The 26,069-nt window shown below is 42.6% G+C and overlaps 1 protein-coding gene across 2 annotated transcripts in view; it reads right to left on the bottom strand.

Moving 5' to 3' along the window:
• Window positions 1-388: 388 nt before the first annotated feature.
• Window positions 389-26,069, bottom strand: part of LOC147906270 (putative fructokinase-7) — a 33,018-nt gene continuing 7,337 nt past the window's right edge. Inside the window, exons 3-7 of one of the 2 annotated variants that reach the window (XM_087377573.1) lie at window positions 3,572-3,784; window positions 2,114-2,311; window positions 1,705-1,842; window positions 1,370-1,486; window positions 389-1,005 (exon numbers count right to left, since the gene is read on the bottom strand). In XM_087377573.1, the coding sequence (XP_087233699.1) occupies window positions 871-1,005; window positions 1,370-1,486; window positions 1,705-1,842; window positions 2,114-2,311; window positions 3,572-3,784 (801 nt within the window). In that variant the 3' untranslated portion in view covers window positions 389-870. The remainder of the gene's footprint in view (window positions 1,006-1,369; window positions 1,487-1,704; window positions 1,843-2,113; window positions 2,312-3,571; window positions 3,785-26,069) is intronic. The other variant, XR_015541353.1, reaches the window with a different exon arrangement.

Raw genomic sequence — 26,069 nt, 5'->3', positions numbered from 1 at the left:
TCAAAAGGTGTGCAATGACAAAGAGAAGAGGCTTGCCGTGAGCACACGAAATAACCACTGTTTCTCCCTTCTTGGACCATGGCCTCAAGACCCTGGGAACCAAATGGGATCCCCTACTTTAGGGATTGGCAAACATGGAATGATGGCATGTCCTTGTTTCCACATCTTAAACACATGAAATGATGCCATGAAATGAGCCAATTCAAAAGTAAATCACAGGGTGGGAAAAAAACAAAGAAACCCACAAAGAATGCTGGAATGGACTCTAAAAGTTACTAGAATTTGTACTACACCCAGTGCTTACTGAGGTAACAGAACCAAATGATCCAAAATAACAAGGCAGAGATGAAGCAAAAGTTCAATGCAAAAACTCAATTTTGTTTTGATTGGACATATAGCCTGCTTTTTTGCATGAGGTAACAGTGTCTCTTAGGCACCTTGATCCAGAACAGACATTATGAGACGTGCCCAGATAAAAATATTTAAATGCAGATATTGTTGCGTCGCACCATCCCTCCTAGATCATGCTTGGTAGAAACCTAATTCTATAGTAGCTTTCAAATACTCTCAAGCATCGTACAATTTAAGAGTTTGTATGTCCTGATAAGAGAAGAAATGAAGACCATAGGGAAACTAAAAGCCCAACCCCCCCCAAAAAAAAACGTAAGTCAAGGATGGTTAACCATCCTCCTGAAAATCATAAAAATGGGCAGTTATTTCACAGGCCCGAGTAACCACTTCATTTTCTATAAAAGCTCGAGCAACATTTTTGAGGCTAGGTGGACACTAATGTTCTGTAGTAAATCTTTCAGGACAGCATCCTATATGGATGACAGTGTTGAAGCTAAGTTGGTGGGGATCTGTTAGTGATCAAGCTGGAACTTTGCTAACAATGTTCAGCACCGCCTGCCTGTCTGGCAAAGCCGGGATAGCACCTCTCTCAGTCGTTGCAATTGCACCACAAGCATTGGCGAATTTCAGTGCCTCTCCCAATCTTTTCTGATCCTGCAGAATGAAATGTATGTTAATATAATTGAAAATATTACTCATGTAAATACATTAGCTCTAGCTTATGTTGAAGCCTACAATGGTCCAGCTGATGCTTTCCTTCTTCCTGGTGAAGTCCTAGGCTTCATGAGAAAAGAATTATTTTCACAGAACTTTGGTGTTAGAGCAAAGGAGCTCTGCTTATACTTCACCTACAAAATAGCACGAGACTGACAATACACAAGTCTCAAGACTACAAGGATCCTGCTCATATATCAATCTTCCTGGTAAGTGCCTTAATGACTATGTAGCCTTCATCAGACCTAAACATTGATCTTTCAGCCCAAAATTGGGTGCTTGACATGTCCCGGCTGATGAATACCTGTGTCAAAGACATATCTTGTGAAAGCTGGCTAAGGATTCCAGCAACAAAAGCATCCCCAGCTCCTGTTGTATCAATAGTCTCCACTGTCATTCCTTCCACTTTCCCACTAAATTCCTGTGGATCAAAGACGAGACACTTCATAACTATTCACATCATAGATCGTTCCCAGAGTTCTGAAATGGCTTTTCTGTCCTTCTATGCACCACTGAGATTGTTTTGTCAACAGTAAGCCATGAAACAGCTGTACTAAACAAAGACTTAATATAAAACCAACGTCAGCAGCACAGCTAATGAACATAACAGAAACTGGATGCACAGAGCTTTTAATCCACCTTTGTATAGTACCTACAGCCATCCTGCCCCTCAGTCACTAAAAGGAGCTTCAGGTTTGGATGCATCAACTTTCTAGCCGCTTCGTCACTATAAGGATCCCCACCCTCTGTGAGGAAAGTGATTTCTTCTTCACTCATCTGCACACAGTTCTCTCACTGAGTCAATGAAAGGATAGATGCTCAGAAAGCAGTGTAAATCATGGGGATTCCATGATGTCCACACCTACTGTACCATATCTTGAAGACCTAGAAAACCCAAATGACTTGCAGAGCACCTAAACTGCTGTGCTGATATATAAATTGCAAATATATTCATATTCACAGCATAAGACCAACTAAATACACAAATTTCAAAGGAAAATAATAAACAGCTTGCTGATCGTGTCTATTCAGCCAAAACTCTACTTACTTTAATGATGTCAGCTTCATTCCATATGCTTAAAATGCCTTCGCGAGCTGCTTTTGCTGATGGCCATAGAGGAAGCCGTAAATTTGGATCATACGATAGAAGAGCACCAGCCTCTCTTGCAATCTTCATTGCAGCCAAATGTGCACTTTTACATGGTTCTGTTATGAGACTGATGGACCCATAGTGGAATATAGCTGCCTGGATGCAGCAGTCAGAATACATGAATGTAATCCCAAAAATAAAACCAGAATTGCTTATTATACAACCATGCTAAGCCCTTCAAATCAAATACCAGACTTTGGAGATCAGATGAATGTTTGCAGAAAAAACTGTTAACAGATTAAACAGGCAAGTCTGGTGTATCTTTGTCTTCAGTTGAGTCCTTGGATAGACGATATTCCAGGGAAATTTGTGCACAACTACAAAGCAAGGCAAGTGATGTTTTTATTAATTCATGCTCTGCAAGAGGAGGGCAGCCATGCAAGAATGTCATTGAATCATTTCTGCGTGAAGCAAAACCCTTTATCCTTTCCTATTTGACTCAGGATGACAAAACAAAGACAAAGCCCTCAAGCCATGTGTAGGCACTGCAAATGAGACAGTGCGGAGGCACGTGTCACATTCCAAAGCTTCAACTCTATGTCTATGAGATCACGAATCATTATGCCTTTGATATCATGTGTGAAATATAAGAAGAGAGAGGATCATGGATGTATACTACAAAATGTATGGTGATCTATATTGTTCAAAGAGGAAATAAACATATAGCCGAAACGCTTATGGTTGGCTCAAGGGCTATTCAAGCACATTAATACATTGCCATTTTCCACTCCGTGTTATGCACATATGTATAGTGCAGCTAGATTTCTCAACGCTCTGTGCTAGCTCTGCTCTTCCAGGGCCAACTGATAAATACATATTCTTCCCTATAATGGTTGATACTTTCTTACAGGTCTACTGTCCTATAGCGCATTACCTAGCCTTTGGACTGATTCAACATGCTGAACTCTTAAAAAAGCCTAAAATGTCACATCCTGCACTTGACATAGAGAAGAGGCTATCTACCACTTAGCAACAGTGGATGGAAAGTGAAGAGAGGGCCTCAGTTTACTGCTTGACTGAAGTAGAATATCTCAATCATGGTAAGATAGCCGTCTGTAGCCAAATCCAGACTTCAAAATGAATCGACTGGCCAAAACTTTGTATAATTCTTGCATATAAAAAGGTCGTCTATGGGTACCTAGACAGAAAAACTTCAAAACAGCACCAAAGCATCTTATCCTAACAAGTGTGCCTGAATAAACCACATTCTGTGATTATAAAATATTTGAAACCGCCCACAATCTTTTTCAATTGTAAACTAAAGGTACAAAAGATAGAAGACAGAAAAGCAAGCATATAGCCTAAGAATATCCATCAACGCATTGATTCAAAAACAATGCACTCGATTAGACAAACCTTTTGAATAAGGCCGACATTCAGCTCACTCTCCTGCAGTAGCATATCAGCACTTGGATTTCGAAAGAACATGAATTCACGTTCACCATCTGCGCGTAGTGTAACAAAAGCTAGAGCAGTTCGAGCACCTTTATCAAATAATATTCCTTCATCTTCTACATTGTTTTTCTTCAGTATATCAGCCAGCATGTAGCCAAACTCATCATCTCCAACCTGCAGCAGCAAACAGCAGTTAATGCAGGCCCACCCAGCAAGCATGACCAATCTACTGTATCATAAAAAACAACAAGACAAGACAATAGTCATCCATTGAGGTTACCAAAGCTGGTAAAACAACCAATGAACTGATAATATACATGTTACTAAAGAGATACATCCCCTAGCAAATGAAACATCAGATGCAAATTTCTTGTTATAATGACCTTGCTTGTGATTTTGCAAAAAAAAAAGAACTTTCTTGTGCATATATATACCTAGGATGATCTGCATACAATTGTATACTTTGAAGATATTCATAAGACGCATACTTAAAAATGACCTGTATATATGCCATACAAGAAAGGAGATATTTAAACTTGTAAAATATAGAACAAAACCATATGAAAAAAAGAAACGTAAACCAAACTAGCTACAAATATCCACCAGGCTGTTGAGCAATACTAGAAAGTTACCCATGCTTTTAATTGGCAAATGTACATATTCCTAAGCCCCATGCACTAGGGCGTCAAGCGCAGAGGGAAATGTGACCCACCAGTCACATGAGGATCACCAGCCAAGCTCACACTTACTTTCCTAACTCTTAGAAATGATATGCTAACAGTGCCTGATAAACATCAGGCTTTGGTCACTACCCGTGTCACTATAAAGCCAAATTCGAGTATTCGATTAAAAAATTGCATTATCAATTTGCTTAACTAATGTCCATCAAGTGTCATGCAAAATATTTCACATCCTCTATTCAAAGCTATCTAAGATAATCTTGTGACATTATAAAGAATTATCTCCCCTTCCTCATAGGAAACGACTATAGCATCATGCTCATGCGGTTTTCACCTCATGATATTCACACAAGACCATCATGAATAACAAGGACTAGCTACTATGACATCTTCACCAGGATTATCAGCACATGACAGTAGATGTAGAACACGGTATAAACATATATTAGTAAGGGTAGTGCCTCACAGTGGCCAAGCCAAGCAGGCAAAGCCAACAGAGGCACCTTCTAAACATAGGAGTGAAGAGAAAAGCTGCTCTAATGGCAGCCCGGGCTTGGTCAAAGTCGTCTTTGACCCCATAACAACAAGAGAAAGCGAGGAGACAAGGCTTATATTTTGGATGCCTTTGGAAAGATTTTCCACGTAACAAAGAACATCGGATGGCTCAGATGGTGGTCTTAGAATGCGACATAGAAATGGAGGAAAGTCCAAAGAGCCACCAACTAGATGCAAATTCAGCCAGCGGGATCTTCTTAGAGGGCCCGCAGCAATGGGGTACACAGCTTTTAGTGATATAGAGTTAGTTAATTAAAATGAAAGGGCAAGTGGCCAATCATGATGTCATTGTGTTTTTTGACTCAGCGGCAAGACACGATGTAATTAACTCCAAGCTCGTAAAGAGGCTGAAACTAAAGACTACTCCATCTAACTGTGCATATACGGTCGGAATGGTGAATTAACAAAGTAATAGCCATGGCCCTGAACTATGAACAAGCAAAGTGGATTTGTGCAAGCACGGATTCGGTATGAGTTCCCGAAAAAGAGTGGGCTTAAGAAGACAAGTGGATTTAGGAAGGGTAGTGTCTCACAACCTAGTAGCCAAGCCAAGTAGGCAAAGCCAACAAAGGCTCCTTCTAAACAAAGTACCACCATAGAAGTAAAGAGAAAAGTAACTCCAATGGCAGCTTGGGCCTGGTCAAAATATTCTTTGACCCCTGAGCAAAAAGAGAAAGCAAGGATAGAAGGCTTATCTTTTGGATGTCTTCAACCTCATAGTGGGAAGATTGTCTGCATAACAAGGAACGTCGGATAACTGAGATGGTGACCTCGAATGCAACATAGAAATGAAGGGAAGTCACGGAACTGACCAGATGCAGATTCAGCTAGCGGCTTCTTAGAGATTAGTACCTATGTTATTGTGTTTATCTGTTGCTAAGTTAGTGGGTAGCGCACCTGATAATATCCTATCCACAACAACATGGTATACAGCTTTTAGCAATACAAAGTTAATCAAAATGAAAGGGCAATTGGCCAATGATGATGTCATTGTGTTGTTTGACTCAACATCAACACACAAGCTCGTAAAGAGGCTGATACTAAAGACTAGTCCATCTGACTATGCATGTTCGGTCAGAATCGCAGATGGAAGCTCAACTGAAGTATGGGACCAAAGGATTACCTAACTAGAACTTCGGATTCACGACTATGCAGAGAAGCTGGACTTTGAATTATCAAACTTACATGGCATTCTAAGAAGAATCCAGCCGTTGATTAGAAAAAGCACACTTATTAGTTCAAGATGAATGATGTGCTATGTGTCTTGCGAGGTGAAGAGGATTTGCCTCAACGACCATTAGTTTATGTGATGGAAGTCCATAAAACTCCAATAGAGTTTTTGTTTCTTTGAACATCATTGGTAGAGTCAATTGGTGGTCCGTCGACTAGCACTGATGTTAGCCAAGATGGGGAGATGGCCAAGGTAGCTGATCAAATCATAGAGGATTTCTTTGATTGTTTTAGGGATGAGTTGCCTTATGGGTTACCTCCAAAACGGAATGTTTGACATAAAATTGAACTTATTTTGGGAGTAGGAGCTACAAATAGGCATCCCTATAAGTTAAGTTTTACTAAAGAAGCTAAGGTGCGAAGGCAACTAGAAGAATATCTCAAGTTGGGATAGATTCAGCCCACTTTTTCACCTTTCACTTCGCTAGTGATATTGAAGAAGAAAAAGGATGATACTTTTGTCTTTGTATAGATTACAGAGTGACTGAACAATATCACTGCTAAGCACAAGTATCCGATGGCTCAGATTGATGATTTGCTAGATGCATTACATGGAGCCATAATTTTCAGCAAGATAGATCTAACCATCAGATCCAGATTAGAGCCAAGGATGTGCATAAAACCACTTTTAGAAGCAGGTTCGGCATTACAAGTAATGCCATTTGGACTTACCAATGTTCTGGCTACATTCGTCATGCTTATGAACGACTTAATACTCCCTATATCGGAAAGTTCAAAGTACATTTTGTTAACGATATCCTTGTTTACAGAAAAAGTATTGTTGAGCATCATGTATACTTAAGAAAAGTGTTTGATACTTTGAGGAAAGCTAGTTTGTATGTGAATAAAAAGAAAATTGTGCTGCGCATGGTGAAACTTGAGTTTTTGGGATTCATTATTACTCCTGATGGGGTGGAAATGGATCCGAAGAAAGAGTCTACGATACTGACCTGGCCTATTTCTCAAAGTCTCACCACTTTGTCATCATTCTTAGGATTTGTCTAGTTTTATCAAATAATATTCTTAGATAGTATTGCCTTTAACTAAGCTAACCTCTTATAAAATACCTTTTCGGTGGGGACAGAAACAACAAGAGAGTTTTAATGCCATAAAGAAGGCTGTCGCCTCTGGTTTGGTGTTTAAAAATTGTTGATCCCCAAAAACCGTTTTTCCTAGAAACCGATGCAAGTGGCATTGCGGTAGGGACAGTTCTTCTCTAAGAGGGAAGGCAAGTAGCCTTTGAAAGTAAGAAGCTTTCTCCCTCTCATCGTAATTGGCCAACTCATGAAAAAGAGTTATACGTGGTTATTCATGCTTTGAAAGCATGGAGACATTATTTGTATGGTTCAGAGTTGTACGTGGATATGGACCAGTACTTTTGTAAACAACTTGACTTTAGTGGCTGCCAAGGTAGGTGGACAGAGCTCATGCAGGAGTTTAATATGAAGATTCGGTACTCAAGAGGGAAGGAAAATAAAGTTGCCGATGTATTGTCAGGCATTATGCATAATATGAGTTTCACGTAGTAGAGAGTGCTCTGATAACCGAGATTAGGGAAACTCAGAAAGTGGATGAGTTTGTCCAGAGTCTTTGGCCTAAGACTCATGTAAAACTGGGGAAATAGATGACCTGGCATCTAGGAAAAGCCAAACTTATGCAAGATATACCATCGCGGATGGTATTCTAAAACGTAATGGCAAGGTAGTTGTATCCAACCAAAATGGTCAGGTAGAGGGTCATTCAACAGTGCCATGATAGCCCATGTGTGGGACATCCAAGTGTTGAGAAGACATGCGATCAAGTGAAACAAGATTCTTTTGACCAAAGATTAAAAGCATATTCATGAATATGTGACACGGTGTTTTTCGTGTCAAGTGAGTGAGGCAGAGCGGGTGAAGCGACCTGGCTTTTTGCAACTTGGCGTCTTAATCATCCTACGAAATGGTGGCAGAAATGTTTGAGATAGATTTGGCATTCTAAGATTCCTCTCCATCAGCAGGTTTTCTTGTGGAGAGCTTTGTTGGGTGTTCTTCCTCATGGACAACTCTTGGCACGACGACACATTGCTTTCTCTATTTGTCGCAGATGTCTAGCTTCAAGAGAGACTGTGCCTCATCTCTTTTGGCATTGTCCTTCCTCTCATGCTTTCTTAGACTTCTTTGGGCAAATTTTGAGAGCTCAGTTTCCTCAGATTGCTTTTGGCAAGTTCTTCTGGCTTCTTCCCCTCTCCTCCCTTCCCCCTTCCCCTCTCCTCCCTGCCTTCCCTTCCACTTTCCCTCCTCTCCCTAACCATTGGCCCTTCACTTTCCAGGATGTGAATCCACCTACATATGTTGATAGACAGCAAGCTGTCCATGCACCAAATGTGTAAGAAATGGTACCACCAAGTACTCCCACAGGTATACAATCAAGGGTAGATGATGGATCATCTATTGGTGGAAATGATGAGTCAAATGTGGCTGATATGCAGGATGAGCTTCGTGAATAATAGTTCACCAATAACCTGATTCTGACGTATGCAAATTGCTGCGGCTCCAAGGACTGGTTCTGAAATTACTTAAGCCTTCACTCGTTATTTCAACCCATGGCGAAATCATCTCCATTCAGAAAGGCAGATTTTACATCCATCTGAAACATCGGCCAACTTCCCTGGACTGCTAAAGCCAAAACACTACAAATTATGGTTAGTCGAGCTGTGGGAGCAAAAGTATCCTGATAATCAAAACCATGTACCTGTGCGGTAGTTGGGTAGATAATCTGTGACGAGACTATTCAATCTTCAAGATTGGGGGAAAGCTGCACACAAGAATAAAAACAGACCCGGGACCTTTCTAGACTTGCCTAAATTTAGTTCTGTTTGAAGCTTCATTTATCTTGTTCAGAAATCAAGTATTTCAGGTTTAAAGATCTTTCCACAATTCAAGTTGAGAGTTTGCTGAAACGAACCTATTCTATTCCTCTCTCCTTGTGTTCAGCCATCACGGGCGATGGCATCAGGTATATCCACCCAGCCTTATTTTCGTGAATCGCATGCTTCATCAGATACCTAAATTTTGTCTCTCATGCCTATCCACAAAACCCACAACTCCCTAGATGGTTCCCTCTGCCACATGTCATCATTTTAGTCCTTTTTACTTGGTACACCATTTACCCCTCTCTTGGGGCACAATTAAACCATTTGCCCCTTGGCATTATTACACATTTAGGTGCACCTAGGCCTTAGCACTCAGAACCACCTAGTCAATGCCATTACACCCTCACCTAGGACCTTGACAGTTACTTCTCTTGACCATTTTATTTACGCACATTAAATATTACAGAAGTCGGTCATCTAAGAGAAAATGCCCACCGATCTTTCCGAGGTCATGCTATCTCGGCTACAGCATAACATTCCTTCCCTCTTCAAGCATCAACATCCTCGATGATGAAATCTGTAAACACTCTCTGCAACTGGTATACGGATTCCCAGGTAGCTTCTGATAGAGGTAGACCATGCCATGCAACCAACACCGTGGGGATCTTCCGATTGCGCACTTGCATTGTTCCTCGGTCCAGAATTCTTGTTGGTTTGCGCCTCGCATTATCCTCTATCTCCTGAAACAAAACCACACCTTCGATTAGTGAGTCACCAGTATGCAAAAATTTCTTTAAACGAGAAACATGAAACACTGGGTGCACCTTACATCCCGGTGGTAATTCTAATTTATAGGCTACCTTGCCTATTCTTTTTAAAATTAACCACGGCCCACAATATCGAGGTGATAACTTAGCACACTCTCCTGAAGTTAACGACTTCGAGTGCGAAGGAACTCTGAGAAAAACTTTTTCTCCTTCCTTAAATACTCTTAGACCGGTTTTCATCCGCATACACCTTGGCTCTATCCATAGCCTGGCATCCGATATTAGCTCTCGCAAGTGCTAGCATCTCCCGCATCTGAACCACAAAGTTCGCAGCACTAGGCACTTTCTGAGGTATTCTAACTATACTTGGATTCGCTGGTCTATAACCATAGTTCAGCTCAAACGGACTGAACCCTGTAGAGGAATGTTTTCTATCATTGTAGGCAAACTCCAACAATGGCAACCACTTGTCCCATGTATGTTGCCTCAATGACACATATGCCCTCAGCATATCCTCTGAAGTCTGGTTGACTCTCTCCGTCTGACCATCCGTTTCAAGATGATCCCCACTACTCATTCCCAACTCAGTCCTTAGTGTCTCAAAAACCGCGGTCCAAAAATGACCGGTAAATCTGACATCTCTGTCTGACACTATGGATCTAGGCAATCCATGCAGACGAAATATATGTCTAATAAACAAATCCGCCACTTGCGGGGCACTAACAGACTCTCTAGTCGGAATGAAGTGAGCCATCTTGGTTAGACGATCAACCACCACAAGGATAGAATCATACCCTCCTTGTGTCGTAGGCAGCCCTACAATAAAGTCCATGGAAATGCTCTCCCACTTACTTAGTGGTATTTCCAAGGGCTGTAAAAGTCCGGGTGGCTTCACCTGCTCGGCCTTACTTACCTGACATGAGAAACACCGTGTCACATATTCATGAATATGCTTTTTCATCTTTGGCCAAAAGAAATCTCGCTTCACGAGATCATATGTCTTCTCGACTCCTGGGTGTCCCGCACACAGGCTATCATGGCACTGTCGAATGACTCTCTGCCTGAGATCATTCTGACTAGGTACTACAACCTTGCCATTTCTTTTCAGCATACCATCCCTTATGGTATATCTTGCATAAGTTTGGCCTTTTCTGGATGCCAGGTCATCCTTTTCGTTTTCCCCGGGTTTTAACACATGAGCCTTAGGCCATAAGCTCTGGACAAACTTATCCACTTTTTGAGTTTCTCTAATCTCGGTCATTAGAGCACTCTCTAATACCGTGAAACTCAGGTTGTGCATAATGCGAGACAACGCATCGGCAACCTTATTATCTTTTCCTCTTCGGTACCGAATCGTTAAATTAAACTCCTGCATGAGCTCTGCCCACCTAGCTTGGTGGCCCCTTAAAACCGACTCGCTCATAAAAGACAGCAATTACACTTAATTAAAGCGCACCACCATGGCACCCATTAATTGTTAGCGCTTTGCATGCAAATAACACACTGTGGACTAATTCTAGTCACGGTGGGCGTCCCCACTGAACACATGTGCACACCTAATAAATATAAAAATATATATTTATTCTCTGGTTGACCGAAGTCAACACTCTTGATTATAATTAAGGAGCTTTGACCAAGGGTCGAGGCGCCTTAATTATAGCCAAGTCTCTCCAACCGAAGTTGGCACATCTTGGTTAACCGGTGTTAACCCTCTTGGCGCATGCCAAGTCTTGTTGACCGAAGTCAACACTCTCTGACCGTAGTCAGCTCTGTAGTTCTCTGGTTAACCGCAATTAACCCTGAAAGGGCCATAGTATCTGGGAGATAACTTTGCATACACTTTCTGTTTGCCTTTAAACCTGCGGAGCCTAGCTTTTTCAAACCTCAAAAGTACCCAATCCCCTTCCTTGAGATCTAACTGTCTCCTATGCTTATCTGCAGCTCTTTTATGTTTCTCTTGAGACCTTTCAATTGCTGTCCAGACTTGGCTCTAAGCTGTTTGGAGGTCTCTCACAAACTGATCAGCTGCAAATATTTCATCTTTGGTCCTCAATATAGGTGGCAAAATCACCTTCTCATATATGACCTCAAAAGGGGCTTTCCCTGTAGAGCTATGTACTGTATTATTGTAAGCAAACTCTACTAATGGTAGGTACTTTTCCCAGTCTGAACTTTGGTCACCCACGTAGCATTTCAGCATATCCAAAACTGTAGAATTTGCTACTTCACTTTGACCATCTATCTGGGGATGGAAAGAAGAAGAAAAATTCAGATTCGTCCCCATGTTATCAAATAAAGCTCTCCAGAATAGACTGGTCATTCTGGGATCTCGATCACTAACAATGGACTTAGGCATACCATGATGTTTAAAAATTTGTGCCATGAAAAGCTTAGCCATATGATCTGCCTTTATGGTTTTGCGAACTGGAATGAAATGAGCTTGCTTGCTGAATCTATCAATGATAGTCCAAATCCCATCATTCCCTGACTTTGATCTTGGCAAATCAAAAATAAAGTCCATTGTAATACTTTCCCATGGTGCCTGAGGCACGGGAAGAGGCATAAGTAGGCCAGGTGCCTTCTGTCTATCATACTTCACTTTCTGACACGTAAGGCATTCAGTAACAAACTGATGTATATCTTTCCGCATCCCTGGCCAAAAGAAATACCTCTCTAGTGCTAGAGTTGTTGCTGTAATTCCTCTGTGTCCAGCATAGGGAGGTGCATGGCATTCCTCCAAAATCTTTTTCCTCATCTCCTGGGTGATGCATAGGCAATCATCTTTCATTAGATGCCCATCTTTCAGGGAATAGTGACTGGTGGATTGCCCGTCTTGCATTTGCTGTAAAATTTCACCAAAATCTGGATCACGAGCATATTGCTCCCTCATGCCTTCCAGATCCTGGTGATAAGCAATAGTCACGTTATTGACCTAAGGTCTTCGGGATAAGGCATCTGCCACTCTGTTCCGAATTCCTGGGGTATGGACAATCTGAAAATGATACATTGACAGCATGTTTGCCCATTTCATATGCTTCTCGGAAAGCTTGGTCTGAGTCAAAAAGTATCTCAGACTTTGGTGATCTGTCTTAACAGTAAAATCTGCACCCAAAAGATAGTGCTTCCATGTATGGATGGCATGAATTACAGCCAATAACTCTTTCTCATAGATTCCTAGATATCTTTCTGCATCCCGAAGTCTCCTGCTTTCATAGGCTACTACATGGCCATTCTGATGCAATGCAGCCCCAACACATTCTCCACAAGCGTCGCAATCAACATCGAAAGATTGATAAAGATCCGGGACTACAAGAATAGGCTCTGTAGTCAACTTCTCCTTGAGTGTATTGAATGCTTTCTTCTGTGATATTCCCCATGTGAAGGCTGCATTTTTCTTAGTAAGGTCATGTAATGGAGCTGCGATATCAGCAAAATGTCTGATAAACCTTCTGTAGTAAGAACACAGGCCTAGGAAACTTCGAACTTCATGCACAGTTTTCAGCTCTGACCATTCCTGAATAGCACGGATCTTCGCTGGATCCATTTGTATCCCATTCTTGGATATTATATGCCCCAGATAGTGGATTTCTCCCAAGAAAAATTCACTTTTCTTGCTGTTTGCGTAGAGCTGATGATTTCTCAGCTCTTGAAACACTATAGCAAGATGTTCTCTGTGCTCTTCTTCTGTCTTAGAAAAGACTAAGATATCATCAAAGAAAGTACCCGTAAAATGCCTGTACTTTCGGAAGATGCGATCCATCATTCTATTGAATGTGGCTGGAGCATTTGTCAACCCAAAAGGGATTACTAAGTATTCATACAACCCAAATGTAGTGCGGAATGCTGTGTTGTGCACATCCTGAGGTTGTATCCTCACTTGGTGATAGCCACTCTTTAAGTCTATCCTGCTGAAAACTGTAGCTCCATTTAACTGATTCAGGACATCATCAATGCGCGGAATAGGGAATCTATTCTTGATGGTCATTTTGTTCAGTGCGCGATAATCGACGCACATACGGAATGAAACATCTTTCTTCTATACTAACAGTACAGGGGAACAAAAAGGAGACGAGCTGGGCTGAATCAACCCTTTGGACAGCAAATCCTGTACCTGAGCCATAATCTCCTCTCTTTGAGTCGCACTGACTCTATAAGGTGGTCTGTTTGGTGGCTCACTACCAAGCATTAACTCTATCTGATGATCTTCTGGTCTCTCTGGGGGTAACTCCCCTGGCAAAGTATCAGAAAAGCAATCTTTAAAGTTTATAAGAAACTGAAACTTATCTTTGTCTGCATCATTCATTTCAGCATGCATATCATTCTCTTTTTCTTTTACAAACACCATGTACGCAGAATTTGCAGACTTTATTGCTTTACCACATGTAACATCAAATACAATGGGGATAGTGTCCCCTTTATTCCTGGCAATTAAACGCTGATTTTTCCCCCTATGCACAAACTCCAGTACTATTTCAGGAAGAGTCAACACTGCCTTGCGATGAAACCAAGGCATTCCCAAGACTACATCATGATGTTTCAGTGGAGAAATGAAGAAGTCTTCCTAATCCACATAACTCTGAACATGAAGACGGAGCTTCCCTATCAAGGGAGTAACTGGCACAGGATTCCCACAGAACATCTGATCGGCATCCAAAGCCCTGCCTAACTCCTCCGTCTTTATTCCCAGCCTCAGGGCTAGATCCTCTGATATGAAATTATCAGTAGCCCCTGGATCAAATAAAATTAGCGCTTGCTGGTCTCTAACTTTGCCCCATGATAGCAGCAATTCTCGTTCTTCTGGGTTCGAAGCATGACCCAGTATGTCAGGAATTCCCCCCGCCATTGGCTTTTGCGGTCCTCGTGGCTTCTCTGCCTCTTTTCCCTTCGAAGTTGAAGGCTTTTCTGGGCACTGGGCAGCCACATGCCCCTCTTTGCCGCACCTGAAGCAATTCCCATCTCTACGGAATTCTGCTATCTGTTCAGGGGTGAATAGAGATTTGCCCTTATAAGTCTTTGAAAACTGAGTTTCCCTCAGCTTTTGAGGCTGAAACCCTTTCTTTTCAGCCTTGGGGTACTCTTTCTTTTCTGATTTTGAAAAATCAGTTTTCTTTTTATCAGCACGTCCTGCATGCAAGGACAGCACTGTAGATGGATCTTGTAACGGCACAAGGCTAGCTACTGAAGCTGAATGCATAAGGTCTTGAATGTTCTTTGCCCCCAAAGCATTCACTACTGCCTGAATTCTTGGAGTGAGACCTGCTCTGTACTTTCTCATTTGGGTGCCTTTGGAGATCTTTTTGAAAGGTGCAACCTGCAAATAAGCATCCCAAAACTTTTGGTTGTACACATCCACTGTATCTCCTGCATCCATATGCAAGCTGTCCCAATCTTGAAGAACATGGTCTCTAAACTGTTTAGGCATAAACTGCTGGTAGAAGGCTTTCTTGAAGTCCTTCCACTTCCTTGGGGCTGACCCATCTGTGGTCTGTGCACTCCACCATGCACTAGCTGTTGCTGTCAAGTGCAAACTGACCATTCTTAACTTGGAGGATTCTGAAAATTTTTATGTACCGAATGCAGCATCAAACTGCCTGATGAACTGCAATGCTTTGTCTGTATGACCATACTGTCCATTGTAGGTCATAAACTTGATAGATTTTCCTCCCTCTTTAAATTCCTTGGTCTCTTTGGAAGACTTTCTCTTCCTAGACTTCTTGTGTTTTCTTCTTTTCCTGGATGGTTTATCTGATAAGGAAGAAGAAGATACAGAAGTCGAACTCGAGGTAGACGGTGATGGACTAGGAGATCGATGATGATGCCTCGATCTCTTTTTGCTATGGGACCGTCCCCTATGAGATCTCTCTTTCTCAGGCTGTACACGAGAGTGTGCCTCTGGCATTGGCACGTCATATACTGCATTAGGCATAGCTTCTGCTTGAAACAAATGCTGAGCCCTTGGATCCCTTTTGAGATTTTCCATCTCTTGTATACGAGTGCGTACCATCTGTTCGAATTCTTGTTGAGTTTGCGGCACACTTCTCTGTCTTGGATGTACATCCCTATCTTGTGAATCCCACTGGATAGGTGATTGATCCATATTCTGAGATCTGCAAATTTCACACACCGTGTAGGTAACTGATGCACAACTACCTTTGCTTTTCCAACAGAAAAATACCTCAACAAGAGGTGTTTTGCATTCACAACTTGTGCCAATAACTGAGCTATCAATTCAAAGCATAAAGCCACAAAATTTCTAGAGCATCAACAATTGTATTGCCCTTTTTCTGGCTACTGCAAAAAGCACTCAGAAGCATCTGATTCATCTTCCCAGTGTACAAAGGCATGCATTTTCTTTTTCTGCAAATCTCTGATTTCTCTGCTTTTCTGCTGCTTTTCTGACAGTAGAAATCTGCTTTCTCTGTTTTCTCTGTTTTCTGCTGCTTTTCTGACAGTAAAAGTCTGACAGGCAGGTGAAAATTGCTAGCAGAAACAGTCTCTGCAACTGTCTTTTTTTTTTTTTTAAAGAAACAGTAACCAGATGGAGTAACTGGCTAGTTACTCTAACCAGACTGACTGGTTCTGGTCTGGTTAGTCTGCAACTAGACTAACTGGACTAGTCAGTCTGGTTACAGTGACCAAACTAGTCTGGTTGGGTGAAGCTAACTAGACCTCTGACCAGGGTTAACTAACCAGAGTTAAACTTAACCACTGGTTAGCCACATCAGCCTGCCACGTGTCTTGCCAAGTCATCTGCTGAGCTGGCTGCCACATGTACTGCCACGTCAGCACCTGCACGTGCATGCCACCTGGCTGCCACGTCATCCCGCACGTGTGATCGCCACGTCACTTGTGTGCCACGAGTCTGTTGACCTGTCAATACTACCCCTGCCACGTGTGCGTCACATCAGCAAAGATGACATCAGTGCTCCACGTCAGCATCAACGCAGAGCCCCTGCAAACTTTCAGCACCATGGCACCGCGCGTGAAGAACAAGCGTCGTCGTGAAGAATCCTGTCAGCGCTCAACGTAACCGGCCCATCTATTCTCCGTCAGTTCACGCCTAGACGAGTTCCAGCTGTAGGAGCTTTCGCATCATGACGCGCTGTGTAGCAGAAGCTTTAAGGAGCCCATGCAAGAATCAAGAGCACTTCCACAACTGCCTTCGTCAACGTCCCGTCAGGACTCAGGGCCCCCGTTAGCTTTTGTTCATAGGCAGAATAACGCCCTGTCCGTTGCGCACAGCAAACTCTCCCCTTGCACATCCTTGCCTAAGCTACTGCTTGGATCGTCAAAGGCTTGAGAAAGCCTTTAATCCTGCTCTGATACCAATAAAACCGACTCGCTCATAAAAGACAGCAATTACACTTTCATAAGCTCTCCCTCCCTCCCTCTCTCTGTGGATGCACTAGGGCCCAGGACAAAACGTCGGGCTGGACCCCCCCGAAGGTTTTTATTCATGAGAGAGAATCTGTTACAAAAGTTCAGCGTAGAGCTGTCTGGTAACCTCTACTTTTCAAAACGTAAAAAAAAATCCCCTTTATTACAAGAGCTTCAAGCTCATTTCAAATTGGCAACATGCCACTTGTCTAAAATCTAGACTAAGTCCTATTACATGCCACTAAGGGCCACTCTGGAGTCTTCAAAGCACTTGGTCACACGAACCGCCTCCTAGATGCTTGTCAGGCTCCCGTAGCGCTTAGGAAAAATAACTCTTCCTAGTACCTGCAACAATTAATTAAAGCGCACCACCATGGCACCCATTAATTGTTAGCGCTTTGCATGCAAATAACACACTGTGGACTAATTCTAGTCACGGTGGGCCTCCCCACTGAACACATGTGCACACCTAATAAATATAAAAATATATATTTATTCTCTGGTTGACCGAAGTCAACACTCTTGATTATAATTAAGGAGCTTTGACCAAGGGTCGAGGCGCCTTAATCATAGCCAAGTCTCTCCAACCGAAGTTGGCACATCTTGGTTAACCGGTGTTAACCCTCTTGGCGCATGCCAAGTCTTGTTGACCGAAGTCAACACTCTCTGACCGTAGTCAGCTCTGTAGTTCTCTAGTTAACCGCAGTTAACCCTCTTGGTAATAAACCAAGTCTCCTTGACCGAAGTCAGGTTTACTTGACTAGATTCAAGTATCTTTGACCGTAGTCAATCCTTTGACCATTAAAATAACTCTTTGACCATAATTAACACATATAAAACTCTTTAATTATGATCAAATAAATGATCAACTGTACTTTGACTTAGGATATTTACATTGTGGTGACACCCCTCAAGTCAGGCTGTTTACAAAAATGTTTCAGAGTATCATGATCCACATCCACATAAAACTCTGAACCATACAAATAATGCCTCCATGTTTTCAAAGCATGGATAACAGCATACAACTCCAATTCATGAGTTGGCCAATTCCTTTGAGAGGGAGAAAGCTTCTTGCTTTCAAAGGCTACTGGCCTTTCCTCTTGAAGGAGAACTGCTCCTACCACAATGCCACTTGCATCGGTTTCCAGGAACAACGGTTTCTGGGGATCAACTATTTTTAACACCGGTCCTGTGACCACAGCTTGTTTTATGGTGTTAAAACTTTCTTGTTGATTCTGTCCCCATATAAAAGGTACTTTATCTGAGGTCAGATCAGTCAATGGCAATACTATTTCGGAATACCCTTTGATATGCCTTCTATAAAACTGGACAAACCCCAAGAATGATCGCGACGCGGTCAAACTCCGAGGGATTGGCCAAGTTAGTATCGCAGCCACTTTCTTCGGATCCATTTCTACCCCCTGTGGAGTAATTATGAACCCTAAATATTCAAGCCTAACCATACACAGTATAGTTTTCTTTTTATTTACATAAAGGCTGGCTTTCCTCAAAGTACTGAACACTATTTTCAAGTGTTCACGATGCTCAGTAATACTTTTACTGAACACTAGAATATCGTCAATAAAATGTACTACAAACTTTCTGATATACGGACGTAGTAAATCGTTCATAAGCATGACGAATGTCGCTGGAGCATTGGTTAAGTCCGAAGGGCATTACCAAAAACTCATAATGACCAAACCTGCTTCTGAAAGCGGTTTTATGCACATCCTCGGCTCTAATCCGGATCTAATGGTAGCCACACTTAAGATCTATCTTGCTGAAAATCACGGCTCCATGTAATGCATCTAGCAAATCATCAATCTGAGCCATCGGATACCTGTGCTTAACAGTGATATTATTCAATGCTCTGTAATCTATATAGAGGCGAAACGTATCATCCTTTTTCTTCTTTAATATCACTAGCGAAGCAAAAGGTGAGAAACTTGGTTGAATCTGCCCCAACTTGAGGTATTCTTCCAGTTGTCTACGCACCTCCGCCTCTTCAATGAAGCTCATTCTATAGGGAGGTCTATTTACAGGTTCTGCCCCCGGGATCAGTTCAATCTTATGCTGAACTTTCCGCTCTGGAGGTAACCCATAAGGTAGTTCATCCCTAAAACATTCAGAGAACTTCTCTGATATCTCTTTAGCCAACTCGGCCATCTTCCCATCTTGGGTAGCCTCAGTGCTAGTCGATGCATCATTAATCGACTCTACCGATGCTATACACAGACACAGAAACTCTTTCGGAGTCCTCCGAATTTCCATGGTTGAAATCAGTGGTCCTCGAGGTAAATCCTTTTCACCTCGCAAAACATATTCTACCTCGTTCATCTTGAACTGATAAATATGCTTTTTCCAATCAATGGCTGGATTTTTCCAAAAATGCCAAGCCATGCCTAGGGCTATATCTGCGTGAGCAAGTCTGGTCAGTTCAAAGTCCAGCTTCTCAACATAGTCCTGAATTCGAACTTCCAACTGGGTAACCCTTTGGTCCCATACTTCAGTTGAACTTTCGTCCGCCATCCTGACCGTATAAGCATAGTCAGACGGACTAGTTTCAACTTGAGCTTCTTAATAAGCTTCGAGTTGATTACATTGTGTGTTGACGCTGAGTCAAACAACACAATCACATCATGACTGGCTACTTGTCCTTTCATTTTAATCAACTCGGGCTCATCGAAAACCGTATACCCCGTTGCTGCGGGCTTTGAAAGGATGTTATCAGGTGCACCGCTTACTAACTTAGTAACAGACACACTTAACAACACAGGTACTAACCTTTGAGAAGGTCCCGCCAATTGCATCTGCATATGTTCCGCATTGGGACTCTCCTGCATTTCCACGTCGCATTCAGATATTATCATATTGGCCATGCGACGGTCTTTATTCAGTGGGGACAATCTTTCCACTGATGTCGCTGAAGGCAGCCGAAGCACAATCCTTCTTTTCTAGCTTTCTCTTTTTGTTCAGGGGTCAACGAGGACTTTGACCAAGCCCGGGTTGCCATTGGAGTTAATTTCCTTTTCACCCCAACGGTGGTACTTGTTTATGCTGGTCCCTCAACTGGCTTCACCTACTTGGTTTGGCCACTTGGCTGGGAGACACTTGTCTTTGAAGTCCATTTCCTCTGAAATCCCCCTTTTCTCGGGTACTCATACTGAGTCCCTGCCTGCACAAATCCACTAGATCTGCCTCTGGCATCCTCATAGTTCAGGGCTACTGCAATAGATTCATCTAATGTAGTCACATATTTAGCCCGAACTTCCATTTTAATTTTGTCGTTCAGTCCATAGATATAGTCTTTCAACTGAACCGACATAGGGAGAGGGTGTGTTATCTTCATAACACATTCCCTGAACTTGTCAGTGTACTCTGCCACCGACAGATTTCTCTGACGAAGGTTTCTATAAGCATCCCAAGCTCGGGACTCTTCGTCAGGTGGAAGAAAGTGTTTCTTAAATTCAGCTTTAAACCCTTCCCAGGTGGTAGGGGCAACTTGATCTTTCTGTTGCTTTATCCACCATCTATCCGCTGCCTCAATAAACAGGTGAGTGGCCTCACGGATTTTCTTTAGATCAGATCTGATTTCACAAATGGCGAAGGCTTCTTCCCACTTGTGTAACCAAACCTCGATCACATCAGAACTGCGCTCGGTCATCCGACCAGCGTACTTCTCTGGTCTATAGTTGGCAATATTGGGCACCTTGACCCTCGCACGCTCTGATGAATGTATACTGGGCTCTGGCTCTGCTGGAGCTTTGCCCTTATCAATTCTAGATGGCCTAGCCGACAAGGCTTGCACCATCTCCCTAATCTCATTCTGACCAGCGTTCACTTGAAGCTGCTGGTTCATGATTTGCTGTAAAGCATCTTCTAATACCGAAATTCTACCCACCAGAGTAGGTGTTGTGTGATAAGACATTTGTTGTGTAGACCGTGCTCTAGATTCACTAGGATTCACCCTGGAATCTTGTCCTGCCTCCATAGTTTCAAAAGGAAAAATAGTTTTTTTTTTTTTCAGATTCCCCTTTTGTTATACAAGAATAATAAACGGTAGCCTCTGCTGTACATAATTGAATCGACTGCAAACTCAAAATTTGTATAAAAAAGAAAAGAACTGCTCCCTGGAAGCTCCCCGCAATCCGAGTTCATACGCTCCTCTTTCTCAGACGTACAGTCTCCCCTCTTCAAGAATCCCGTGCCTGGTGTAGACCCACCTGAAGTAAACTATTGACTGACGTGACGCCTTTGCACTACGCAGGCTTTGAAAGGAATCTGGAACAAGGTTCTGCTCGCCATTGTTCGGGGTCACCAGCGCCACGTTGACACAAGTACGCTTGTGCCACAACAACAAAATCCACGCAAAGCCTGTCCGTCAACAGTGCGCCATGCCATCGCAGCACAACGCCAGCCTGCTCCGCTACTTTCCCCCTTGTCAAACCTGCACTCAGCCACCACGAAGGTCTCCCGCACAACGAACTCAACCACCACGAAGGTCGTCGTCACAGGCAGCCGATTATCACGCCTTCCTTGCACTGCTCCACCTTCGCTTGACTCCACGCGGGCGCACGTCGGTGCTTAGCAAAGCCGTGCGTCGTCAGCCCACCAGGGAGGTCCAGGCCTGCAACTCGTTTCCTTGGAGAATACCATCAGCCAATCACTGGTTCCTCCGTAGACCACGTCGATCCCGTCCGTCCATCGCAGGTCACAAACGATCGAGCCGCCACACCTACGCTCCACTTCTCCTCCCGTTCGTCCAGCCTTTGATCTCTACCATAGGCTCTGATACCAAAATGAAACGAACTTATTCTATTTCTCTCTCCTTGTGTTCATCCATCACGGGCAATGGCATCAGGGATATCCACCCAGCCTTATTTTTGTGAATCGCATGCTTCATCAGATACGTAATTTTTGTCTCTCATGCCTATCCACAAAACCCACAACTCCCTAGATGGTTCCCTCTGCCACATGTCATCATTTTAGCCCTTTTTACTTGGTACACCATTTACCCCTCTCTTGGGGCACAATTAAACCATTTGCCCCTTGGCATTATTACACATTTAGGTGCACCTAGGCCTTAGCACTCAGAACCACCTAGTCAATGCCATTACACCCTCACCTAGGACCTTGGCAGTTACTTCTCTTGACCATTTTATTTACGCACATTAAATATTATAGAAGTCGGTCATCTAAGAGAAAATGCCCACCGATCTTTCCGAGGTCATGCTATCTCGACTAGAGCGTAACATTTGCGGTTTTATAGTCCATACCAGTGCAGCAGTAAGTTGACGTGGATTTACATTGGTGATATTTCCAGTTGTAAATACAATTTCAGGTAGTGTTATAAAAAAAAACTCAACCAATCCAAACACGTTAATTAGATCTAGGACTTTATGATAAAGGCAAAGCAATAGCAATGGAGGTTGAAGAAGAGATCTCTACCATAGAATCAGTAGTCCAGCCGCGGCCCCACAAGTGTCGTGTCCAGCAGCCCACACACTATCAGGTAGGATTGCTTTATTAGGGGATGCCTTACAATAGATTCTGGCTCAGCAACTGCAATCAAACTTAGGGCAATCCGAGCTTAGAAAATGGTTCATAGTATGTGTACTAGACCATCCTGGGAGGAAAAGGAAAGCTCCAACGGAACCTGAAACCAGTGTTCATACGGACGAAACTAGGAGGGCTAAGATACCTGATATTGGCAATTATAGGCCACAAAAGTATTCTAGTTGGATGACTGACCGTAGCTCTGATGCCATAGAAACCTTACACAAATGGGAAGATGCTTTTGCCATTTGTGAAATCAGGAATGACATGAAGAAAATCACGAGACCACCCATGTGTTCAGTTAGGCAGCGGACAGATGGTGGATAAAACAACAAAGGGATGGAGTGGCATCCACTACTTTGGAGGGGTTCAAGCAAGAATTTAGGAAATACTTCTTACCTCTTGACAGAGCATCCCAAGCTTGGGACTACTATAGAAACCTTCGTCAGAGAAATTTGTCAGTGGCTGGATACACTGATAAATTTAGAGAATGTGTAATGAAATTTTATGAATCTCTTCCTCAGTCGGTACAAGTAAAGGATTTTATTTTCAGATTGAATGATAGAATTAAGATGGAAGTTCAGGCTAAGTATGTGAATGAAGCAATTGCCATAGCCTTGTACTATGAGGATGCCAAAGGGAACAGACCAAGCGGTTTTGTGAAGGTTGGGACTCGGTATGTGTACCCAAAGAAAGTGGGTTTAAGAAGAAATGGGTTAGTAAAGGTTGTGTCTCGCATCCTAGTGGCCAAGCCAAGCAGGTGAAGCCAGGTGAGACCAATCACGACGTCATTGTGTTGTTTGACTCAACGTTAACGCACAATGCAATTAACTCCAAGCTCGTAAAGAGCCGAAATTAAAGACTAGTCCATCTGACTATACATATATAGCCACGATGGAAGATGGAAGTTCAACTGAAGTATGGAACCAAAGGCTTCAATTGGAACTTCAGATTCAAGACCATGCGGAGAAGCTAGACTTTGAAATGACCAGGCTTGCTCACATAGATATAGCAGTAGGTAAGGCTTGCCATTCTAAGAAGAATCCAGCCATTGATTGGAAGAAGAAAATTTATCAGTTCAAGATGAACGATGTGCTGTATGTCTTGCGGGGTGAAAAGGATTTGCCTTAGGGACCATTAGTATAACAGAGGGTGACTTTTACTTAGGCTAGAAGTTAGTGGAAAGGCCTTTATTGGCTTTTAAGTGTTTTTCCTTTCTTTAGGGGATACCATAAGTTGCCACGTGGCATCCTAGGAGGTAATCCCATATGCAATATTGTTTTGTACTCACCTGGGCTATACCTATATAAGGGCCCTAGTTGTACTTGGCATTCATTCATGATTTGTACTTCATTATTGAAATAGAATACACAGTAAGAGTTCCATTACTCAGCTGAATTCTAATAAGGATTGATTCCTCCTGTCCTTGTGTAGCCCCTCACAAGTCTCTGTTGTAGGTCCAGCCCATGACCTTCCACTCCTACTCTTTTCCTAATAAATAAGGTACTTCACTGCACTAACTTTCCTGCCCTAATCCCATTATGTTCTACCAAATTAGTGGTATTTACCTTCAGTTAGAAGTAGTCCTCTTGCATTGGTATCAGAGCACTTTTCGTGGGAATTTATGGGAAAATTTTGCCCAATCACTTTGAAAATTGGAGCATCTACTCTTGAGCCTAGGGCCTACCTCTGTGCAAAAATTCAGCGCCAGAAGTGCTCTCTGTTGGCAGCTGCCACATGGCAGGCTCTGGGAAATCCTAATTTTCGAAGTGTTCAGAATTTGGGGCTTCTTGCATCAGTGGAAAGCCCTTGCTTCCCTGATCATTTTTATGTATGAGAATCCTAAAATGGTGGAGGATTGAGTCAACATTGAAGGGGTTTTCTCTCTGGCACAAGAAAGTGACGATCTGATGTTTTTCCCCCACCAAATTAAGTCATTCCTGGCTTGAATTGTTCACCCTAATCTCCTGAGGCTGCTCCCGAAGTCTGGCAGTGATTCGAGATTGTTTGGAGGAGCTGTGAGCAATTTCGATCTGCATTTTGTAGGACCTACAGCATTTCTTCTCCGAATTTCAATATGTTGGCATCAAGGGAGTCGCCTCAGCTCTAGGAACACCCACACCAAGTTCCAGCAAGATACAGGTTTGTTTGCATGATTTTTTTTCTTGTTTGGAATTGATGTGTACGCTGCCTAGTAAACGACCTGGCTACATATCACTTCGAAATTACTCGTGGCTGTTGCTGAGGTGTCGTCCTAACTGCTGGAACCACTCTACAAAGTTTCATGTCAAATGAAGGAGGATTACCCTGGGGTTCAGCGATGTGGACAGTGACCCGACTGTTCACTGATAGTTTGGTACAGTAGTATATTGTTCGAACAGTGCTTCTGTCTATAGCTTTGACAGAGAATTGGCTGTCCAAAGAATTCAAAGTCCTACATAGGTCTCTATACAGTTTGGTTTACACATTGTGCAAAAAGAGCCTTGCAACAGTCTGCTACTCCTTGGAAATTGAGCTATTCTTGATCAGGGCTTAAGACAGTGCATTTACTCTTGATTCGAGTCATTAAATATGCTTGTAAAGAGATCTACTGGTCAAACTAGTAAGCAGCCAATGGGTATCCTTGATTCCATCTCAGAGAAGGAAGCAATTGATGATCAGGCTGTAGTTTCTAAGCCCAATGATCCTCATGTTGGCAATATTCAAGGGGATTTGGCAGCAACTCCTCATGTACAAATATCCCTTAACCAGGAGCAAATTATAAAGAGTTGTATGGATCCAATGCTACAGATATTCAATAACTTAACCAATGAGATCAAGACCAATAATCAAAGGATTGACCAAAGGATGCAGAACATGTCTGCCACTCCTTATAAAAGGTTTGACCAGTTCAAGAGAAGCCAAATCTATGATGGGAAGAGACCTTTGGATCCCCAAATTGATGGAGACTTAGGTTCAGATGATGATGATGATGATCCTGTACATGTAGCTGACCCAGTTGGTTTTATGGCTTTTGCCCGAAGGACCCATCACTCTAGTGGAGTTACAGGTCCTATGGATAAGGATTCAACACATGGTAAGGCTCCTAATAGTAACACTTCGGCAGCTGAAGAGTTATGTCAAAAATTCCATGAATATAAATTGCTACCAGTAGACCTTAGGGCAGCAATGACATTCCAGCAATATATACAAACAGTTAAATCTATTGAACCAAAAGGATCTTCTCATCGAGACAAAGTATGAAAGACAAGATTATACTTCATAAGTTCAAAGGTGATTCTACCTCTCCTGAGAAATTGGAGGAATGGCTCAGCAAGATAGGTGATTATACCTCTCTTGAGAAATTGGAGGAATGGCTCAGCAATATGGATAACTACTTCCTTCTATATCCAAAAGGTGATCAAGGTAAAATCAGATTTGTTGTTCTTCATCTTGAAGAT

The sequence above is a fragment of the Dipteris shenzhenensis genome, chromosome 1 (genome assembly GCF_047967505.1).
Source record: "Dipteris shenzhenensis isolate YYH24624 ecotype China chromosome 1, Dip_SZ_1.0, whole genome shotgun sequence".
In the NCBI taxonomy this organism is placed as follows: domain Eukaryota; kingdom Viridiplantae; phylum Streptophyta; class Polypodiopsida; order Gleicheniales; family Dipteridaceae; genus Dipteris; species Dipteris shenzhenensis.
The sequence above is the reverse complement of the archived record's forward strand: the minus strand, read 5'-3'. Positions and strand labels throughout refer to the sequence as shown.